We start from the raw sequence: 19685 nt of genomic DNA, 5'->3' as shown, positions 1-19685 counted from the left end.
TTCTTCTCTTTATATCTCTGCCTTTTTCTCTCTTTTTTAATGTTAATGAAATAATCAGGTCACTGGGTGGTGCAAACGGTGTGCAGAAATATTCAATAACAAAGTTCTTTTACGTAATGTCAGACAAAGAATTTGATTCAACGTATTGGAGAAGAAAAAAAAATAAAAACACCATCTTAAACTACAGAGATACATTTCCAAGAAATTTTTAGAAATCATGAAGGTAAGCCTGAAGTTTTATGTCTACTGTTCTCTTAAACTTGATTGTATTTTAATGTCTTATTTATAATAACAAAGTGGTCCATGCTGGAGACAACTTTCCCATATCGTTTCAGAGCAAATTTTCTAGCATATGCACTAATAATTATCTTATGTGACTATTCCATTCTGAAGGGCCAAATCAAGGAGATGTTTGTCATCCAATAAGTCTAGTCTCCCAATGAGATTGTAAATTCCTTTAAAGAATATACTTTTCCCTCCTAATCATTCTTTAAACTCCTCTGCATCCCCCACTCAAAAACAAAATGAAAAAGGCCCAACGACCTGTATGTATTAATGGTAGATACTAAACAAATACCTGGTGAAAGATTGGTCTGGTAATGCTTTCAAAGCTTCTTAGGCTTCTTGCATGCCCCCAGGTACCCATCCCCAAAGCAGAGATGGAAACCAGACACTGAGGAATGGCTACCATTGATTACGATCCTTTTACTTTCTAGAAAATCTATGCTGTGTACATCATCTGGACAGATATTACAGACCAAGGCAGTTAAAGACATTATCTTAAACTCTCAAGCAGAAAAATAAAAAATTATTAAAACAGGATTTTCTAAAAGCAGTTAAAATTCAGTATGTTTCCCGTCCCCTTTTTAAATTTATATATCCTTACACTGGTGGCACAGCGGTTAAGTGCTCAGCTGCTAACCAAAAGGTCAGCAGTTGAAACCCACCAGCTGCTCCATGGAAGAATGATGTAGCAACCCGCTTCTGTAAAGATTACAGCCTTGGAAACCCTACGGGGCAGCTCTACTCTGTTCTATAGAGTCTCTGTGAGTCGGAATCGACCTGACAGTACGCAATAACAACACGTGAAATTTCAAGGAGCCCTGGTGGTGTAAAGTAATGTAATGGTTAACTGAACCATTCTCTAACTAAAAGGTCAGTGGTTCAAGTCCATTAGCCAATCTGTGGAAAAAAAGGCCTGGTGATCTGGTCCGGTAAAGACTGCTGCCTAGGAAACTCTATGAGCAGTTCTACTGTCCTGTGGGGTCGCTATGAGTGAGTCAGAATTGACTCGGCATACAACAACTACATGAAACTTCAAAACCTTACGTTTTAAGTAGAGTCTCTTTGGCAGATTCCATGTGCTTCATGACAATGCTCTGAAAATTCGACAGCTCCAGTGCATCCTGGCGATTGTGAAATTCTTCTATATCAACTAACCGTAATTTTCTGCAAGAGATAAAAATAAACGGGAATTTAAGAATGGGACTTTTTTGCATTCATTATTTTGGTTACTTTTTCCTTTCTCAAAAAAAAAAATCATATTCTGAGGTTTTATCATTCAAAAATTGTGTTCTATAAAATTAGATTTTCAAAGGACATAAGATATCCTAACTTTAAAAAATAATTTACATAATTCAGCTCAGCAGGAATATATTATGAAACTGCCCTGTGAAGTGGAAAGTTCAGAAACTAGGGGATGATGGATACTTTAGGCTTCTTTGCTTTCAAACTGGAACAATTAAAACAGGCAAAGAGGCAAGATACAATGCTAACAGGGTTCACTGCTCTCAAAACAAAAACTGCATCCTCTCTAAAAAGAAAGTAGCCCCACGTGACACAATATCAGCACTGGATATTAGACAGCCACAGGCTGCGAGAGTGCTTAGACTTAATGAAAATCCACTTTATCAAAATCTTTTGAATTTGTCTAGTTTCGATTTTTTTTTTAACACAGTGCTTCCTCCAGTCAACAGCTTTCAGTACAGCCCGTTCTCTGCCTGCACTGTTACAGATTCTCATTATATACCTCATTTACTCGTTGAAGAATTTTCTCTGGCAGATTAACCAAAATATTATTAAAATATTAACCTATTAGGATCATTGTGTTATTCATCTCAACTCAACTAGAGATTCCTTCCCTATTAGAGGAGACGCAATTTAATTTTCATGTGATTAAGTAATTTCTATATAATCTGTTAATAAACAACACTATTAAAAACATCACATTTAATGATTATTTAAAGGCCAATGTAAAACACTGGATAGTAAACAAAACACATTTCAACTCTACTTAGTCACGTTTTTTACAAGTTAAAAGTCATCTATTAGGTTAGGTTAGAGTGGACTCAGTACATAACACTGATAATACATTAGGTACGAGCATTGTTAGCAGAGCCCTTGGTATTGTGTTATTCTGGACAACTGAAGATTAACCCTTTGAAATGATCACTGTAAAGTTCAGTTCTAAACTATTCCTAACATGTTGCCTAACAGCATATACTAAACAATCTCATCTCTCTCGATGCTGGGACAACGGGTTGTGACTGCATGACAAACGCTCTCTCTGACATTAAGTGGGTTCTGTAAGTGCATAAAGGAGCCTTAGTGGCACAGTGGTTAAGTGCTTGGCTGCTAACTGAAAGGTCAGTGGTTCGAACCCACCAGCTGCTCTTTGGGAGAAAGATGTGGCAATTTTGCTTCCATAGATTACAAAAACAAACAAACCTGTTGTGGTTGAGTCAATTCCAACTCATAGTGACCCTATAGGGTTTCCAAGGAGCAGCTGGTGGATTCAAACTGCCAATCTTTTGGTTAGCAGCCAAATGCTTAACTGCTGCACCACCAGGCCTCCCCATAAAGATTACAGCCTTGGAAACCCTATGGGCAATTATATTCTACCCTACAGGGTCTCTATGAGTCGGAATCAACTCAATGACAACACAAAGGGTTTGGTTGTTGTTCAGTGTAAATACTGAATGGCATGAATTTGCATACTTGTATCTAGAGAACATCCCTTCAGGATTTTTCTTTTTTTCACGCATATTAGAGTCATTCAGATGATTTTTCTTGTGTTACCGTCCCCCAGACCCACTGTCACACATATAGATGACCTATACTTTCAAGGTCAGCTGAGGTCAGGGCAAATGACCATCACCCAGAGTAAGGATGTCCTGTGCAGTCACCACTGGCAACTACTCAAAGGTGCAGCACTCATGACTGCCCAACCCACCCTTCATACTCACACAGAAGGCTGCAACAACCTATGCCTTCAAAGGCAACACAGAAACTGGGGGTTCTCGTTCCACTCATAGCCTGCAAAGCTCCTTCTCAGTTGTCTTTACCCTAGAGGCCTGGAAGTTTGCTTCAGTTACTGTAGTTAACCCTTCTGCCTCCACAATCATGGACCCTAATTTTGGACACATCCACTACGCACTGTTGGCTTAGCTCCCCTTTGCTACTTTTTTTCCTCTTCCTCCTTTTATCCTCTTATCTCTTGCCCCCTGACAATGTCTAAATGACTAAAGTCTAGCCCTTCAGGGACAATACAAGGCAGTAGAGCCCCATCTCCCAGCTTCCTGCCCAGTGTTTTCTGGGAATTCCATCTGCAAATGGATATAAATGAAAAACAACAACTTGTGGTGTTGTTTTGAAGGTGAAATGCACTAATGCATGCAAACATACTTTGCAAAGTGATATGTTACATTGTTATGACCTCACTTGTATGATTTCATGCAAAATTAGACCAGGGGTCTTGTCAGGAAGAGTATTTGACTCCCCACATCCAAAGGAAAAGAAAAGAGGAAAACACTGGGCCTCTTCCTGAGACAGATAGGGTTAACTCTGCTGGAACAAAAGAGCTGTTAAAAGATTACCATCTAGAAGTTGGGTAAAAAGGAACCACACCCTGTCTACATGAGGTAAGGTTGAAACAATAGGTGAATTATTATCTCCTTCTTAGTGTTCTTCTAGTCCTTTCCCCCTTTACAGGCTCCTGCACGCACACCACACATGCAGAACAAAGTGTGACCACTGTTTAACCCTCCTTAGCCCTCTGATTCTCGGATTAATCTGAGAAGCTGGACTATATGAAGAAAAATGGGGCACCAGGATTGGAGGAAGAGTCATTAACAGCCTGCGTTATGCAGATACAACCTTGCTTGCTGAAAGCGAAAAGGACTTGAAGCACTTACTAATGAAGATCAAAGACCACAGCCTTCAGTATGGATTGCACCTCAACATAAAGAAAACAAAAATCCTCACAACTGGACCAATGTACCACATCATGATAAACGGAGAACAGATTGACGTTGTCAAGGATTTCATTTTACCTGGATCCACAATCAACACCCATGGAAGCAGCAGTCAAGATATCAAAAGACGCATTGCATTGGGTAAATCTGCTGCATGGGACCTCTTTAAAGTGTTGAAAACCAAAGATGTCACCTTAAAGACTAAGGTGTGCCTGACCCAAGCCATGGTATTTTCAATTGCATCATATGCATGTGAAAGGTGGACAATGAATAAGAAGACCGAAGAATTGACATCTTTGAATTGTGGTATTGGCGAAGAATATTGAACATACCATGGACTGCCAAGAGAACAAACAAATCTGTCTTGAAAGAAGTAAAACCAGAATGCTCCTTAGAAGCAAGTATGGCAAGACTGCATCTTACATACTTTGGACATGTTGTCAGAAGGGATCAGTCCCTGGAGAAGGACATCAGGTTTGGCAAAGTACAGGGTAAGCAGAGAAGAGGAAGACCCTCAATGAGGTGGATTGACACAGTGGCTGCAACAATGAGCTCAAGCATAACAACAATTTTTAAGGACGGCGGGGGTCCAGGCAGTGTTTCGTTCTGTTGTGCGCAGGGTCGCTATGAGTTGGAACCAACTCGGCGGCACCTAACAACAACAACAGCCCTCCGAAGGTGTGATGGAGTGCCGAAGATCAGTATGCTTGCACTATATCCTGTAATAAGTGATGCCAAGCGCTGCTGAGAGGACTCCATCTTGAATAACAGCGGGTTCCATCTTGTATTCCAGATGTGTGCACCATCTAATTAACATGCACCATTCTGAGAAGTGCCCACCCCTTGAAAGAAGTCCACTAAATACTCATTACTCTGTTGTCTCCACCAAACCCATATAAGCCCTAGCCTTGCTTCCCTTTTCAAGTCAGCCTTTTGGAGAGGCTTAGTTCCCTGTTGACTTCTTTTGCTTGATTCAAACAAAATAAAGCTTGCTGAAGATAAAGTTTGTCTGTCGCATGTATTCTTACAGGAAAAGACAAGGACCGTTTATGTCAGATTGGCGAATGGTAACAAAATTTGGTGAGCCAGCGAGGAGACTAGGGGCTCAAATTAGCCCCTGGTTACGGGACGCAGACCAGAGGGACTGAGCCTCCAGAACAGACCTCTACTCAGAGACAAGCGGCCGCTCAGACCTTTTTGTCTGGTGTCTCTTTGAAGTGGTTAAGTTTGGGTGACTCTCCCCTTCACTCCTCCTTCCCCTTCAGCAACTTTTATCATCCTTTTTTTCTTTCTTTCTGCATACCTTGTCTCCTTTTTTTTTTCTCTCTCTCTCTTCTTCATCTTTCCTCTTTCCACTGAACAGGTCGTGAGCCCCAATGAAGGGGGGTTCACGGACAGCGTTCCAGTCATTTGCCTTTCACGAAAGGAGGGTTGGGAACAAGGAGTGAGTCCTTTTGAGGGGATGATCACTCCAAATCTCAAGGGCGGTCTCCAGATCTTGGATAGAGCCACGAAGAGCACCCACCGAGTGGGCCACAAACCCTGCCACAGGGTTGCCGAGAGCACTCGGTAAATTGAGCAGGTTGCGAGCTTCTGATAGGAGGCCACAGAGAGCGATGCAGAGAGGGTCATGTACTCCCAGTGGGAGGTCGTGGAGAGCGCTCCGATAGTCACTTAAGGAGAGTTTGGGGACAAGGAGTGAGTCCTTATTAGGGGCTGACCACCCCATATCCCAAGGTCGGGTCACGGACCTCAGACAGAGCCACAGAGAGCACCCACTGAGTGGGTCACAAACCCCACCAAAGAGTCACAGAGAACACTTGGTAAATTGACCAGGTCACGTACCCCCAGCAGGAGGTGGCAGAGAGCACTCCAATAGTCTGCTTCCTTGACTTTATCCTTCCTTTCATTTTTAAACTACTTTCTCAGGAGGCCCTTCTATTGGTCTCTGGTGCTCCAATTTTTTCCTCTCTTCTTCTTTCCTCTTCCCACCAAATGGGTCCTGAGCCCCAAAGAGGGGGTTTCATGGAGAGCGTTTCAGTCCTTTGGCTTTTGCAAAAGAGAGTTTGGGGACAAGGAGTGAGTCCTTGTTAGGGGTTGATCACCGCATATCCCAAGGGCGGGTTGCGGACCTTGGACAGAGCCACAGAGAGCATTCATAGAGTCAGTTGTGAACCCCACCAGAGGGTCGCAGAGAACACTCAGTAAATTGAGCGGGTCACAAGCCTCCAACAGGAGGAGGCCGTGGAGAGCGCTCTGGAGTGGGTTGCATACCCCCAGAGTGAGGTTGCAGAGAGCGCTACGATAGCCTACTTTCTTGACTTTTTTTCTTCTTTCCTTTTGCTTTTAAACTATTTTCTCAGAAGGGACTCTTGGTCTTGGTGACTCTAGAGTTTGGGCAGGCATGTGTGTGTGTGGTGGCCATTGTTTTTGTGTGTCTGAATATTGTCTGTCTCTAGATGGTGCACCCTGGTTCGGGGGAATGGACGTAGACATCTGTTTAGATTGAGAGATTGGTAATCGGGATAAGAGGTATCTGAAGGATTGAAGTGGAGGTTCAGGTATTCCTACTAATGTGTTAGACCTCACTAATATCATCCTCATTCCCCCTTTCCCTTTCTGGCTTTTCTGGTCAGAGCACTCTCTGTCTGTTCGTCTTACGTGTAAATCTTATGTGCGACCATGGCTGTCTGGGAGGTTGAGACTGCGAGATTATCTCAATCGCCTCTGTGTATCTTATGTGTAATTTGTGTGTGCTGCATAAAAATTAATTGGTGAAAAGAAATTCAGGTTAAATTAGAACATACTCATAGAGACTGAGAATCTATTGATTGGCCTGAAGAAAAAGATAATTTTGTCTTAAAGCATCAGTTTCAGAACAGTAAAAGGAAAAGATATTGGTTATCTTTTGCCTTTCAAAAACGTCTAGGTCGACTTAAACATATGTAAATGAATTAGAATGATCACTCAATGGCACTGGGTTTGGTTTTTTTTTTGGAATCTTGTCTTCTGGAAACCCTGGTGGAGTAGTGGTTAAGTGCTATGGCTGCTAACCAAAAGGTTGGCAGTTCAAATCCACCAGGCGCTCCTTGGAAACTCTATGGGGCAGTTCTACTCTGTCCTATAGGGTCGCTATGAGTCAGAATCGACTCGACCGCACTGGGTTTGCTTTTGGTTTTTAATCTTGTCTTCTACCATGAGTTAAAAGGTAGGTAAGGGTGGGGCAAGATCAGGCCTTCTCAGCCCCCAGCCCCGGTCTCCAATGTATAGCTCCAGGGAAGCTTTTAAAAGACCCTTTCTAACATTTTTTTTTTTTCTAACTAGGTGGAGACCTTTTTGAAGACCAAAAAAAAAAAAGCAAGAAAATTGCTGCTTTACTATAGTATCAGAAATTGGGTAAATCCTAATCATAAAAGAACTGTAAACAAATTCTCACTATTGTAAAAGAAATTTAAGAAGCCAAATATATATATGTATATGCTTATACGTATATGTGTATATTTGGGTCTGCTAATAAGAAAGTTCATTTTTCCATTTAAAGGGATGTGCTAGAAGAGATATACAATAAAAAATGTTTAAGAGGTTTATTGAAAAATGAAATTTATTTGATAATGGACAAAAGTTTTATCTGACTGAAGTTTAATACTTTAATTTATGAAATTTTTAAGAGCTTTAATGTTAAATAGCATAAAACAAAGAATTATGTTTCTCACTGTTAAAATAACAAAAGTTTCTTTGATTACTGAGTTGAAGAGTTAATCTCTTCTTTGTGTAATCTGCCTCTCTCATTAGAACAAGATTTCTCAGTCAGAAACCAAACCACATGGCTTTAAGTAAAAAGAAAAAGCTAAGATTTTTATTTTTAAGATCTTTGGTTAAATAACTAAAAGTAGTATTTCTTGGTAACTTATGATAAACTCCTGAAAAGTATGAATGCCATGAAAAAATTTTTTATTAAAAAAAAAGTGCTAAAAAGGTTTATTTAACATGTTATAAATTACATAGAACATGTTGTTAAAACCAAGTACCTGATTCACTGTGAGTTAAAATTTGTTAGTAAACTTTAGTTTTTTGACTCTAGCAATATCAAAGCAAATGGATTAATTGAAGAATTTACATCATTTACTTATATTTTTATAATATAAAATATATTATAAATCTTCAGGTATTTAGAGACTTGATAATCTTGGTATATTCTTAGGATATCCTCACTATATGGTATTATGTCTCAAGATTATTACGTATTATATCTGAAGCTCTTTAAAAATGTGGTTAATGATTATATTTAGAGATTTTTTATCTAAAGTTTTTTTTTAACTGATTTTATTTGGCCTTTACATTATGCTTGTAATTAATTTCTATCAGGTCTTTCACTATTAAGAGTTATGTTTATAAATTAATCATGGCCACATTAAGTTTGCCATCTGCAGATGTTTTTACTTTGCTGATTTTCTGAAAACATTTAACCAGAATATCTCAACAAAAAAAGATGGACTATATTGGATTTATGAAATGTACTATGACTAGACTCATCAAGATTTCCTGAACTCTTAGGCAGAAGCTGACGGTTTTCCAGACTGAGGTTGTCCAGAATCACTTCAACAGAAGTTAACTACATAAGACTGAGTAAATGAAATGATACTATGGGTTTTATGTTAAAATATTGCTGATGTTTTAAAGTCTTTCTTTCTGGAAATAAATGCTTTAAGGTCCTACATTCTGGAAATAAGAAACTATTTTCCTCTTTTCTCCTAAATTATCTAACTAATGGGTTTAGTTATTTTAACTCTTGAATTAGAAGTTCCTGTTGGTAAATTTAGCAAAGTTGTAATATCATAACCAGAGAAGTGTCTGAAATTTGAGCTATAATTTTACATATTAGAATAACATTAGATTTCCTACTAGCTCTCTCAAAGAATAGTTTGTGCCTTAATAGATAAAGATAAATGTTGCTGTATTTATATCCACACACAGTCTTAGGTGTGGCAGAATGTAGTTGTTGCTGAGGCACATGAAAAAAAGGTATTGATTCTGCTTATGCATAAACAAACACCTCATGCAATTTGTTTCCTTGGTTCGAAGACCTTAGGGTCATGGTTTCATTGATTATATCAGACAATTGGCGTAATATTATTGTTAGTGTTTCTATTCTACCTCCTGATTTACTGCATGGTGCCTGGGATCTTAAAAACCAGATGATGCCCAATTACCATTAATTAAGCATTCGTAATCAAAGATTCTATAGCAAGATCATGATCCAAGAGAGGGAACCCTAACAGAGTTATACGGAATTCTCCTAGAATCCAGATTTTAGGCTTTCATGGAGGTTGGCAACCTACATAGGCCATTGCTTTTGGGTGTCCTTTTGAACTTCCAGCTTTGAGGAAAAACTGGTTCCAGAAGCCACTCTGAGGCAAACAATTGTCCAAATAAATTAGCAAGACCATTTTGCTCTGGGCATTGTGCTTTTTTTTTTTTTGGTAAAGAATTCATATTGTTTTGGGAAACTGACTCCCAAGATCAGTAAATAGAGTTAAGTTTAGGGTAAATCAGTAATTGGTTTAATCAGCCTTCTAGAAAATGTTACATGAAATACAAGTCTAATGTTTATAATCAAACTCTCACCCTCTTGCTATACAGAAGATTACATATCTTAAGAAAACCAGATTCTCAGAGTAGATTGACCTCATGGCTCGGACTCCACTTTGTCTTAGATTCCACATCTGCTTCTAAGAAAGTGACCCATGACTGTCCATAGGTAAAATGGGTGGGGGGGGCAGCTTGCCCTCAGGGAGAACACTTAGTGCATTTTAGACAGATTAACTGGAGACCTCCAACAGAAGAAGTCCATCCTGTATTATCTTGCTAATCATGAATTCTCTAATGAAAACTTGGTTGTCACACGTAAGTTCTATATTTTCTGTTTTCTCTGGACAAATTTTGTGTGTTCCTTCTAGATATGTTTTTACATGATATATCCATCTATACTAGTTTAGATGATCCCTTTTCAACTGATAGTGAATTTACGTGGACAATTTCTTGTTTGAATTCCTGATAAATGCATAGACAGTACACTTTGGGAACTTTAGGATTATCTTTAGATATCCATAGTAAATATTAAAAAGGTAATGTTAAGTTTGTTATCCATTGTAAAACAAGAGTCAGAAAAAGCCCACTGGTCCAACACTCAGGGTATGGTTGGTAACTTTAATTCTTATTTGTGGTATATCTGAATTGGAAAATCTTTAAGAAATTTATCAATCACTATGGGACAAATGACAGACGAAGTTGCTAGTGGGATGAAAACACAACACTGATCACTGACCTCATTAAGCCAAAGTGACATGAGATAACAAAATAGCCTTAGATTTTTATTTATTGGTCCAAGAAAAGTGTAGTCTGTACTGTAACAAATACCTCTTGTTAAATAACACAAGAGAAGTAGAATACATAGAATTGGACAACAAGCTACTTGGTTACATGCCGAATACATAGAATTGGACAATAAGCTACCTGGTTACAAACACCAGATTTACTGGGTTGGTTACTATCAAGAATAAGTACACGAGCTAGATCACTACTGCAAGGGATAGTCCTGATAGTATCAGGCACGATAAAATTTATCCTCTATTGTCTTACACACTTAAAAGGCAAAAAAAAAAAGCCTCAGGCTAAAATGTTGATGTACATTGAGTCTGTGATTGATGAGAACTTTCCTCTTACTTAAGATCCTGGTGAAGGACCAGATGGTATCCAGTAGAAACCAGCACCATGAGTTTAAAGAGCCTGCAATGGCTGCCATCTAGGAGCTCAGCTAAGTCCAGGTATTGATCATCAATGTGTTGAGCATAGAGAATGTGACCCAGCTGAAGCTGGACTCACAAAGTCTCACAAGGACTCGCAAAGACACATCAACTGAGCCCTGAGATAAAGACGATAGATGGGACAATCTTGAAAATTACCTTTTAGAGAAGAAAAATATCTTTTAGAGAACTTTTCACACAAAGCCAATCAAACAGAACACAAAAGACTTTCCACTCTTCTCCCTTTTCTATTACCATTTAGTAAATAGAAAATTTGTTGGCCCAATAAAGACCCCCAAAATCCTGACAAACTGCCAGCCAGTAAAGCAGTCCCTGAAGTTGATCGAGAGTGGGACTACTATTCAAAGGAGGGCATGAGTAGGCTGAGGCATTATAGAAAGTGCTTACTAGAAGGCCTGGAAACTGGGGTAGAAAAATCTCTCAAAAATTAGGAAGTAATTCAGGGATCTAAAGAAAATCCCTCTGAGATTCCTGAAAGAATTTTTCAGACCTTCCAGAGACACACTGACATAGATCCTGAAGCTACTGAAAATCAATGAACAACATCATCTTCATAGGACAAAGTTCTACAGATATCTGCAAAAACTCCAGAAATTGGATAGAGGACCAGACTGCAGCTGGGGAGATATTCACACACTTCCAGTCACGGCGCTGGGTGGTGAACGAAGGAAAATACAGGGGCCTGGCTTGTCAGTCAAGTACTTGAGTGTCATCTGGTCAGGTAAGACGAGAGTGATGCCTAAAGTGGTGATAAGGTCCAAGCCTACCCCCTCCCAGAAACTGTAAAGCAACCACAGGCATTTGTAGGGCTCCTAGGATATTGGTGCCCCTTCATACCCCATGAAGCCCACACTCTATAGCTCCTATATAGGTTAGTGAAGAAAAAGTGAGACTAAAGGAAAGATAAACCAAAAGATTGGGTGAGAAAGTGATACAGGAGGATAGAGAAGAAGAGAATGAGTGAGAGAGAGAGATAAAAAGAGACAAAGATCGGAGAGAGAGACAGAAAAGGTGAGACTGGACAGAGTTCTAGAAAATGAGGGTGTGAGGAAAAAAAAAGAGCCCGTAAGAAGAGATAGACACAGAGAACGTTAAAAAAAAAAAAACAAAACAGTGTGAGATTGAGAAACAAAAGAGGGGGAAACCAAGATATTTGGTAGACAGTGCAGGAGGCATTTGCCTCTATCACTTGGTTTCTACCCTTTTAGGGCCCCCTAGTTGCTATACTTCTACTTCTGATTTTTGGGCCTTGTCTCCTCAAGCTTCTGATAAAGTTTGTGTCCTCTAGGTTACAACAATTCCAAGATGATGCAGGGTTTCCAGCCCATTCCTGAAAGTGAGACCAGCAGTCCGCACAAAACTTTAGACCAGATAGGGAGATATTTCTACTCTGCTAGGCAGTCCAACAACCCGGTGTCAGCTTGAAGAAGTTACAGAAGAAGAGACCTCTGCCCCTACACCCTCTTAAAGAATCATGAGTATGAAATCTCTCAGGGGGGATTGAGACAGATAGGGTTAACTGTGCTGCGGAACAAAAGAGCTGTTAAAAGATTCCTATCTAGAAAGTTGGGTAAACAGGAAACACACTCCGTCAACATGAGATAAGGGTGAAACAACCTGTGAATTACTATCTCCTTCTTAGTGTTTTTCTAGTCCCTTTCCCCTTTACAGGCTCCAAGTGCAGAGAAGAACAAAGTGTGACCACTGTTTAACCTTCCTTAGCCCTCCAAAGATGGCGATGTAGTGCCAAAGATCGGTACGCTTGTGCTACATCCCATAATAAGTGATGCCAAGGGCTGCTGAGAGGGCTCCATCTTGAATAACAGTGGGTTCCATCTTGGATTCCAGATGCATGCGCAACCTAATTAACATATGCCACCATTCTGAGAAGTACTCACCCCTCGAAAGAAGCCCACTAAATATTCATTACTCTATTGTCTCCACCAAATCCATATAATCCTTAGCCTTGCTTCCCTTTTTAAGCCAGCCTTTTGGGGAGGCTTAGTCCCCTGTTGACTCCTTTGACTCAAGCAAAATAAAGCTTGCTGAAGATAGTTTGTCTTTTGCGTATATTCTCATTTGGGAAAAGACAGGACCCTTTGTGTCAGATTGGCAAATGGTAACATTCCTACCCACTATAAGCCAAATCAGGTAGACAAAGAAACCCATGATATGTATTGCAAAGTTGAAAGGATGCATTTTCTAGCAGTATGTAATCTGATAGACAAATGCCAGTGTCAAGAGCCCTAGCCCATTCTCTGATGTCACCAGACGCTCCTTAAGTATGAAGTAAGGTCAGCATAGGCTTTAGAGATCCAGTACAGTATGATTACATTCTATAGGTCTTGGTTCATTCCATTAAGTAAGCTGGCCCTAGGGACTCCAGAGGTTCACCTAATGCCATTCATGTGGGCAATATTTACTGGGTTTCTAAACGGTATAGATTAATTATAGCAGCTAATATTCTGTGGAATTTAAAACAAAGTATGACAATCCACAACTTTAATTGTGATTACCCTGGGAACTGTGGGACTTGGGTCAGGACTGGGGAAGGGGAGAACTGGTTTAGAGATAAAAAGTTGACTTTCATTTTTTACTCTATATATTTCTGTATTTCTTTATAACAAGTTTGAATACTTAACACTAAATTTCTAATTTTTTTTTTTTTTAATTTGCAGTTAAAATAGTTTAGGTGTGATAAAATAACTTTCACCTTCTTTTGGAAAATTCCATTAAGGCCAGAAATACTCACTTAAAAGTGCTGTGCCACAAATCTAGCACAGCCAGCATTGTGGGGTTCATTGCATTCAAATGATCCCTAATATAACTGCTTGCAGATAAAAAAGATTTCCTCCAAGGTTTTGGCAGAATCTCCATTCTGAAAACAAAGAAAAAATAGTTAACTTCTCTAAAACTCAAAAGAAAGCATTTTTATAGTCAATGTGTATTTTGTGTAGTAATGGTTCAATTTTAATAAAAAATATGATGTATCTCTCACAATAATAATAGAACATACGCATTTATGTCATAAAATATATAAAGGTCATACTCTTTATGGTTTAATATAATTTCATAATTATAATTAATGATGATAAAATTAGATGTGAAGCTTTAATACAGAAGGTATTATGTTGTTTTCTCTAAGTAAGACAGATAGGGTTAACTGTGCTGGCAGAACAAAAGAGCTGTTAAAAGACTACCATCCAGAAGTTGGGTAAACAGGAAACACATTCTGTCAACATGAGATAAGGGTAAAACAATTACTATCTCCTTAGTGTTTTTCTAGTCCCTTCCCCCTTTACAGGCTCCACGTGCACAGAAGAACAGTGTGACCGCTGTTTAACCTTCCTTAGCCCTCCGAATATAGGGATGTAGTAGCAAAGATCTGTGCACTTGCACTATATCCCATAATAAGTGATGCCAAGGGCTGCTGAGAGGACCCCATCTTGAATATCAGCAGGTTCCATCTTGGATTCCAGACACACATAAAACCTAATTAACACGCACTGCCATCCTGAGAATCACCCGCCCCTTGAAAGGAGCCCACTAAATATTCATTATTCCATTGTCTTCATCAAACCCATATAAGCTCTAGCCTTGCTTCCCTTTTCAAGTCAGCCTTTTGGAGAGGCTTATCTCCCCACTGACTCCTTTTGCTTGACTCAAGCACAATCAAGCTTGCTGAAGATAAAGTCTGTCTTTCATGTGTATTCTTACAGGAAAAGACAAGAACGCTTTGTGTCAGACTGGTGATTGGTAACATAAGTACTTAAACCTTCTGAGTCTACAAATAGCTTACAATGATCAAGGAGAAAAAACAGCCAGCTATCTTTCACGTACGTCTTCAAAGATTCTCTATCCGTTTCAGGACATAAAATTTTTAGATTTTTTCATTATTTTTAAAACATTTAATGGACATGGTCTAGCCTACATATGGAAACCTTGAACTTTGTCCTCTGTTTATCTGTAAAGGTCATTTACAAATCACAAACACTCTAACATTATCTGAAGATACATTTCTTCTGTAACTCCTGTCACTTGAATGAAGGTCTGTTATTTATTGAAGGTATGTCATCTTCATCCCTCAGAATCTAAACATTTACATTTTAGCTTATTGCTATGATATTGTTTTTATTCTCGGTTATTTTAAACATTTAGTCTTGTTTTACTACATAACCCATAACCCATTGCCATGGAGTCGATTCTGACTCATAGCGACACCAAAGGACAGAGTAGAACCACCTCATAGGGTTTCCAAGGAGCAGCTAGTGGATTCAAACTGCCAACCTTTTGGTTAGCAGCCCACTAGGGCTCCGTTTTACTACATAGTTTTAAGTCTAATTCAGTTTTTCAGTTGTGGCTATACTACCTGTACAGTTACAAAAGATGATTTTGTCTTTCCCCATAAGAAAAGCTATCCTCCACAGAAATGGCTACATGGCTTTTTGTTTTTGTTTTCGTTTTTTGGTCAGTATGAGAAGCAATTTATGGCACTTTTAAATGCTATTAAAAAAAAAGTAAAGCTGAGTTATTAATCATACAAATCTAAGTTCCATTCTTCAATCTATTGATGAGATTTATTCCTAAATGTTAATTCTTTATAGGCAAAAATTATACCAAGTGGATTTTCCCATTATGTGTCCTATATTTTAATACATACAATAAAATGAAATATATTTTATATGCATACATTTTCTACAATGTTCCCAATTTGTTTTTGTGCTTTCAAATTGCCATCAAGGTTTTATATCTCTACAATATCTAAAGCCTGTGCTAGGAGCTGTGACATATAAAGATATATATCAAGTCCCTGCCACCAAGGTACTGATGTTTTAACTGTCTATGTATCCATCTGTCTATGTGTCTATTTACCATCTTGAACTTTGTCCTCTGTTTATCTGTAAAGGTCATTTACAAATCACAAACACTTTTAACATTATTATCTGAAGACATATTTCTTCTGTAACTCCTGTCACTTGAATGAAGGTCTGTTATATATTGAAGGTATGTCATCTACATCCTTCAGAGTCTATTTGTAAATGTAACATGTTACAGCTTAAGTACACTAAAAAATAAATAAGATAGAACAATCAGTTCTTACTATATTTATATAAATTATATATATATGACAAAATATAACCAGTGTATAAATAAGCACACAAACACAGAAATGGTCACATAATCAATACTCTTAAAGAGGTCTGATTGCTTACTCAGCACGATGCGGTAGGAGCTCATCTGTCTTTTTATCATCTTCTTTTTCTCTAGGATCTTTTAAAACAAAATCAACTAAAAGAAAATTGAAAAGAAAGTTCTGATAAATAGCTTTATCAACTGTATTTCCAGAAAACTGCAAACTGTAAAAGTTATTTTTTCAACTTAAAATTGTTTACATTATGTTGTTTTTCAAACAATGAGCAAATTGCACTTTTGTGAACAGATGACCTACACTGTAAAATCCTTGAAGGAAGGGATCATTTTGAAGGAGGAGACTATGTCCTAAGTGCCTAATGCCTTGTATAAACTAGGTACTTACTCAAATATTTCGAGGGTTTGAAATTAAATTTTTGTAATATTCTTCAGTTCTGCCCTTTGTTGAGGGCATATCTCTGTTATGGACTGAACTCTGTCCCCCCAAAATATGTGTTGTAAATCCTAATCTCTATGCCTGTGTTTATAATCCCATTTGGGAATGCGTTGTCTTTGTTACGTTCATAAGGCAGGATTAGTACAGGGTGTATCTTGACTCAATCACTTAAAAGGAGCAGATGAAGCAAAAAGAGATGGGGGAAGATAAATGCCAAACCACATGGAGATTTCCAAGGAACAAAGAAACAAGCTAAACAGACAGGGACCTTCCCTTAGAGCAGCCACCCTGAATTCAAACTTCTAGCCTTCTGAACTGTGAGAAAATAAATTTGTTTGTTAAAGCCATCATCCATTTGTAGTATTTCTATTACAGCAGCACTAGATGACTAAGACAGTACCCCTACAATTAGAAAGACTGATTTTTTGCTGCTGTACTTCACTAATGAAATTTGCCCAAGCACCTAAGTAATACAACAGCAGTGAAAGAAACAGCATAATTAATACGCAGTAAAGAGTACGAAATACAGGAATTCACTTTCAATACGAAAAAATTTTATCTTTAATTAAGATGTATATTCAAGTTAGAAAAGAAAGAAATACCAATTTACCTATGGATTTTTTTACACTAAGAAGATAATCTTCTCTCATTTCATCAGACAATGTGAGTATGCTGTCAGTGAGGACTTTTAGATGTTTTGGGACTAAATTCAATACATGTTCCAGCCAAGAATCTTCCATTGGGGCTACATGGTCTGTATCAATTCCATGGTGAATATAATAGTAATACCTCTACATAAAGAAGACAGAGGAAACATAGATAGGTTTAGTACCCTAATAAAAAAATAAAATTTTTACGAGAACAAAGTGCACCTACTCCTCACTTATCAACTATCTCGTTATCCAACATTTCACATTTACAACGATAGTAAAAAAAAAATGACTATTTTGCATATTAACGAGGCAGTGGGCACGGCGGCAATGGTTGTAGGGTGTCTCCACCCTTGAGGAGGGTCTCTGGGTAGCTTCAGGGAATTTGGGCCGTACTGCCTTGTGCTCCCTCCTGCCGGCCCCTCCAAGAGCACCACATCCAGCTGCCTCGAAGGCCAAAGCACAGGCAGCACCGAGCCAGTGGAGCGCCTGTTTGGAAGAAATGCATGTGAGTTTAATGACATCCCAAAGTGAGCTAACTGGGCCTGAAGCCTCGTCTCGGTGGGGCCAGGTGTGCTGTCAGGCTCCCAGCATCCTCACAGGAAGCCCCAAGCTTTAGTGACTTGCCAGGCCCGGAGGGCAGAGCAGGCTCAAGGATCTTGAACACAGGGCTTGCAGGGGTAGGAGTAGAGCCCTGGAGGCAGCTCCTTGAGGGAAGCTCAGAACCAGCACAGGGGAAAATGAAATGGTTAATAAACTGTGGGCTCTCCAGTCACACAGTGTGGTTTGGTCCAGCTTTGTCTCCACCAAGCCTCCTTCTCCACAAAGGAATAATTCGTAACTGGACTCGTCACAGTGAGGAGCGCATCAGTAAATTTTGTCTGTTATTATTTCTATGATTATATTTTCTAAATAAAAAAAAAAAAATCAGAATAATGGATGGTCTGAAAACAGAAAACAAAAAAATCTTCCATTTTCACATAACACCAATTTTTGCTTAACGACCTGCTCTTTGGAATCTAACCATGCCGATAAGTAAGGAGTGGGTATATTTATAAAGCAGATAAAAGTATATTTTGAAACTTATTTTAGGCATTATTTGAGATCTCCTAAATGTAAAAAACATGATATTATTATCTCAGTTCATAACCACACTAAAAACAAATATAAGATATATTTACCAAATACATGATATACCTAAGAGAGTGCATGCTGAATTAGAGTTAGACATGTGTAAATGAGTAAAAATGGGTATTTTGTCCTTTTATTAGATCTTAGAAGCTGCTAGCAAATCCTTATCCATATACATTAATCTCAGGAATAGTATTTGACAGGATTTAGAAAATTCCCAATTGACCTATTAGTATTCCATATTATAATGCTACAGCTGCAATTATATGCATGCATCAAATATTCATTTTAAAACACAATATTCTCTAATAGTGAAAAGTTTAATCTCAATACAGTTGTAATTTTAACCTCAATCTATTTAACATAAAAACTTGTAAGTTTTTCACATAAAAAAGTTTAAACATCCAAATACTTTCAAACTGGCAATGTTAATCTTTGATATTTACATTTTAAAAAACCTTCCGTATTTGAAATGCTTAAAGAATTACTCTTTCTAAAATAAGCTTTATAAAGGGTACATCATAAGATTAAAATAATCTCTCTTAAAAAATTAAGACATGTAAAACTTATAGATGACAGAGAAAAGTTTTAACACAGGAAGCAGGTAGACCTGAGATTCTTTCATTGTGGTGTTAGGTGGCAAGGGAGAGAATGGTTTCCTCCATTAATCAAACAGAGTAATTCCATGAGACCTGCGTATTTACTCCTGTGGCCACGAAGAGGAGCACAGAATAATCTCAAAAGTATAAAAGTACTTTCAAGTGTTTCCTTTAATTTCAATTATAGTGACAAAAGAAATAGCCTGTTACCAGGATGTCTTTCTCTATTGCAGAAGTGGTCATTTTGGGAAACGTGTTTTCATCAGGGGTAGTTGAGTCTAAGCCAGCATCTTGTTGCCTAAGGAAATGATAAACATACTATTCAAACATGTATCAAACAAAGGCAGTTAGAATATAAGACAACGGACGAAAACACCAGGACCATCTTTTGTTAATTTATAAGGAAAAATACATTACTGAACATGCTATAAATTGTATACATATTTGTTGGGTGTTACAGATTGAATTGTGTCCCCCAAAATACATGTTGAATTCTTGGCCCCTGTACCCGTGGATGTGATCCTGTTTGCAAATAAGGGTTTTCTTTTGTTATGTTAATGAGCTCATACCAGTACAGTATATAGGTTTATACCATAAACCTAATCATGTCTGAGTCATAAAAAGACCAGAATAGACACAGA

General features: G+C 38.3%; 1 protein-coding gene across 1 annotated transcript in view; it reads right to left on the bottom strand.

Moving 5' to 3' along the window:
- The window catches only part of DNAH7 (dynein axonemal heavy chain 7), a 262133-nt gene that overhangs the window by 223371 nt on the left and 19077 nt on the right, over positions 1-19685 (bottom strand). Inside the window, exons 6-10 of the mRNA XM_023542658.2 lie at positions 19255-19342; positions 17275-17455; positions 16291-16366; positions 13830-13955; positions 1330-1449 (exon numbers count right to left, since the gene is read on the bottom strand). Of these exons, the coding sequence (XP_023398426.2) occupies positions 1330-1449; positions 13830-13955; positions 16291-16366; positions 17275-17455; positions 19255-19342 (591 nt within the window). The remainder of the gene's footprint in view (positions 1-1329; positions 1450-13829; positions 13956-16290; positions 16367-17274; positions 17456-19254; positions 19343-19685) is intronic.

The sequence above is a fragment of the Loxodonta africana genome, chromosome 6, assembly GCF_030014295.1.
Source record: "Loxodonta africana isolate mLoxAfr1 chromosome 6, mLoxAfr1.hap2, whole genome shotgun sequence".
Taxonomy (NCBI): Eukaryota; Metazoa; Chordata; class Mammalia; order Proboscidea; family Elephantidae; genus Loxodonta; species Loxodonta africana.
This window is presented reverse-complemented; position numbering and strand designations above follow the sequence as displayed.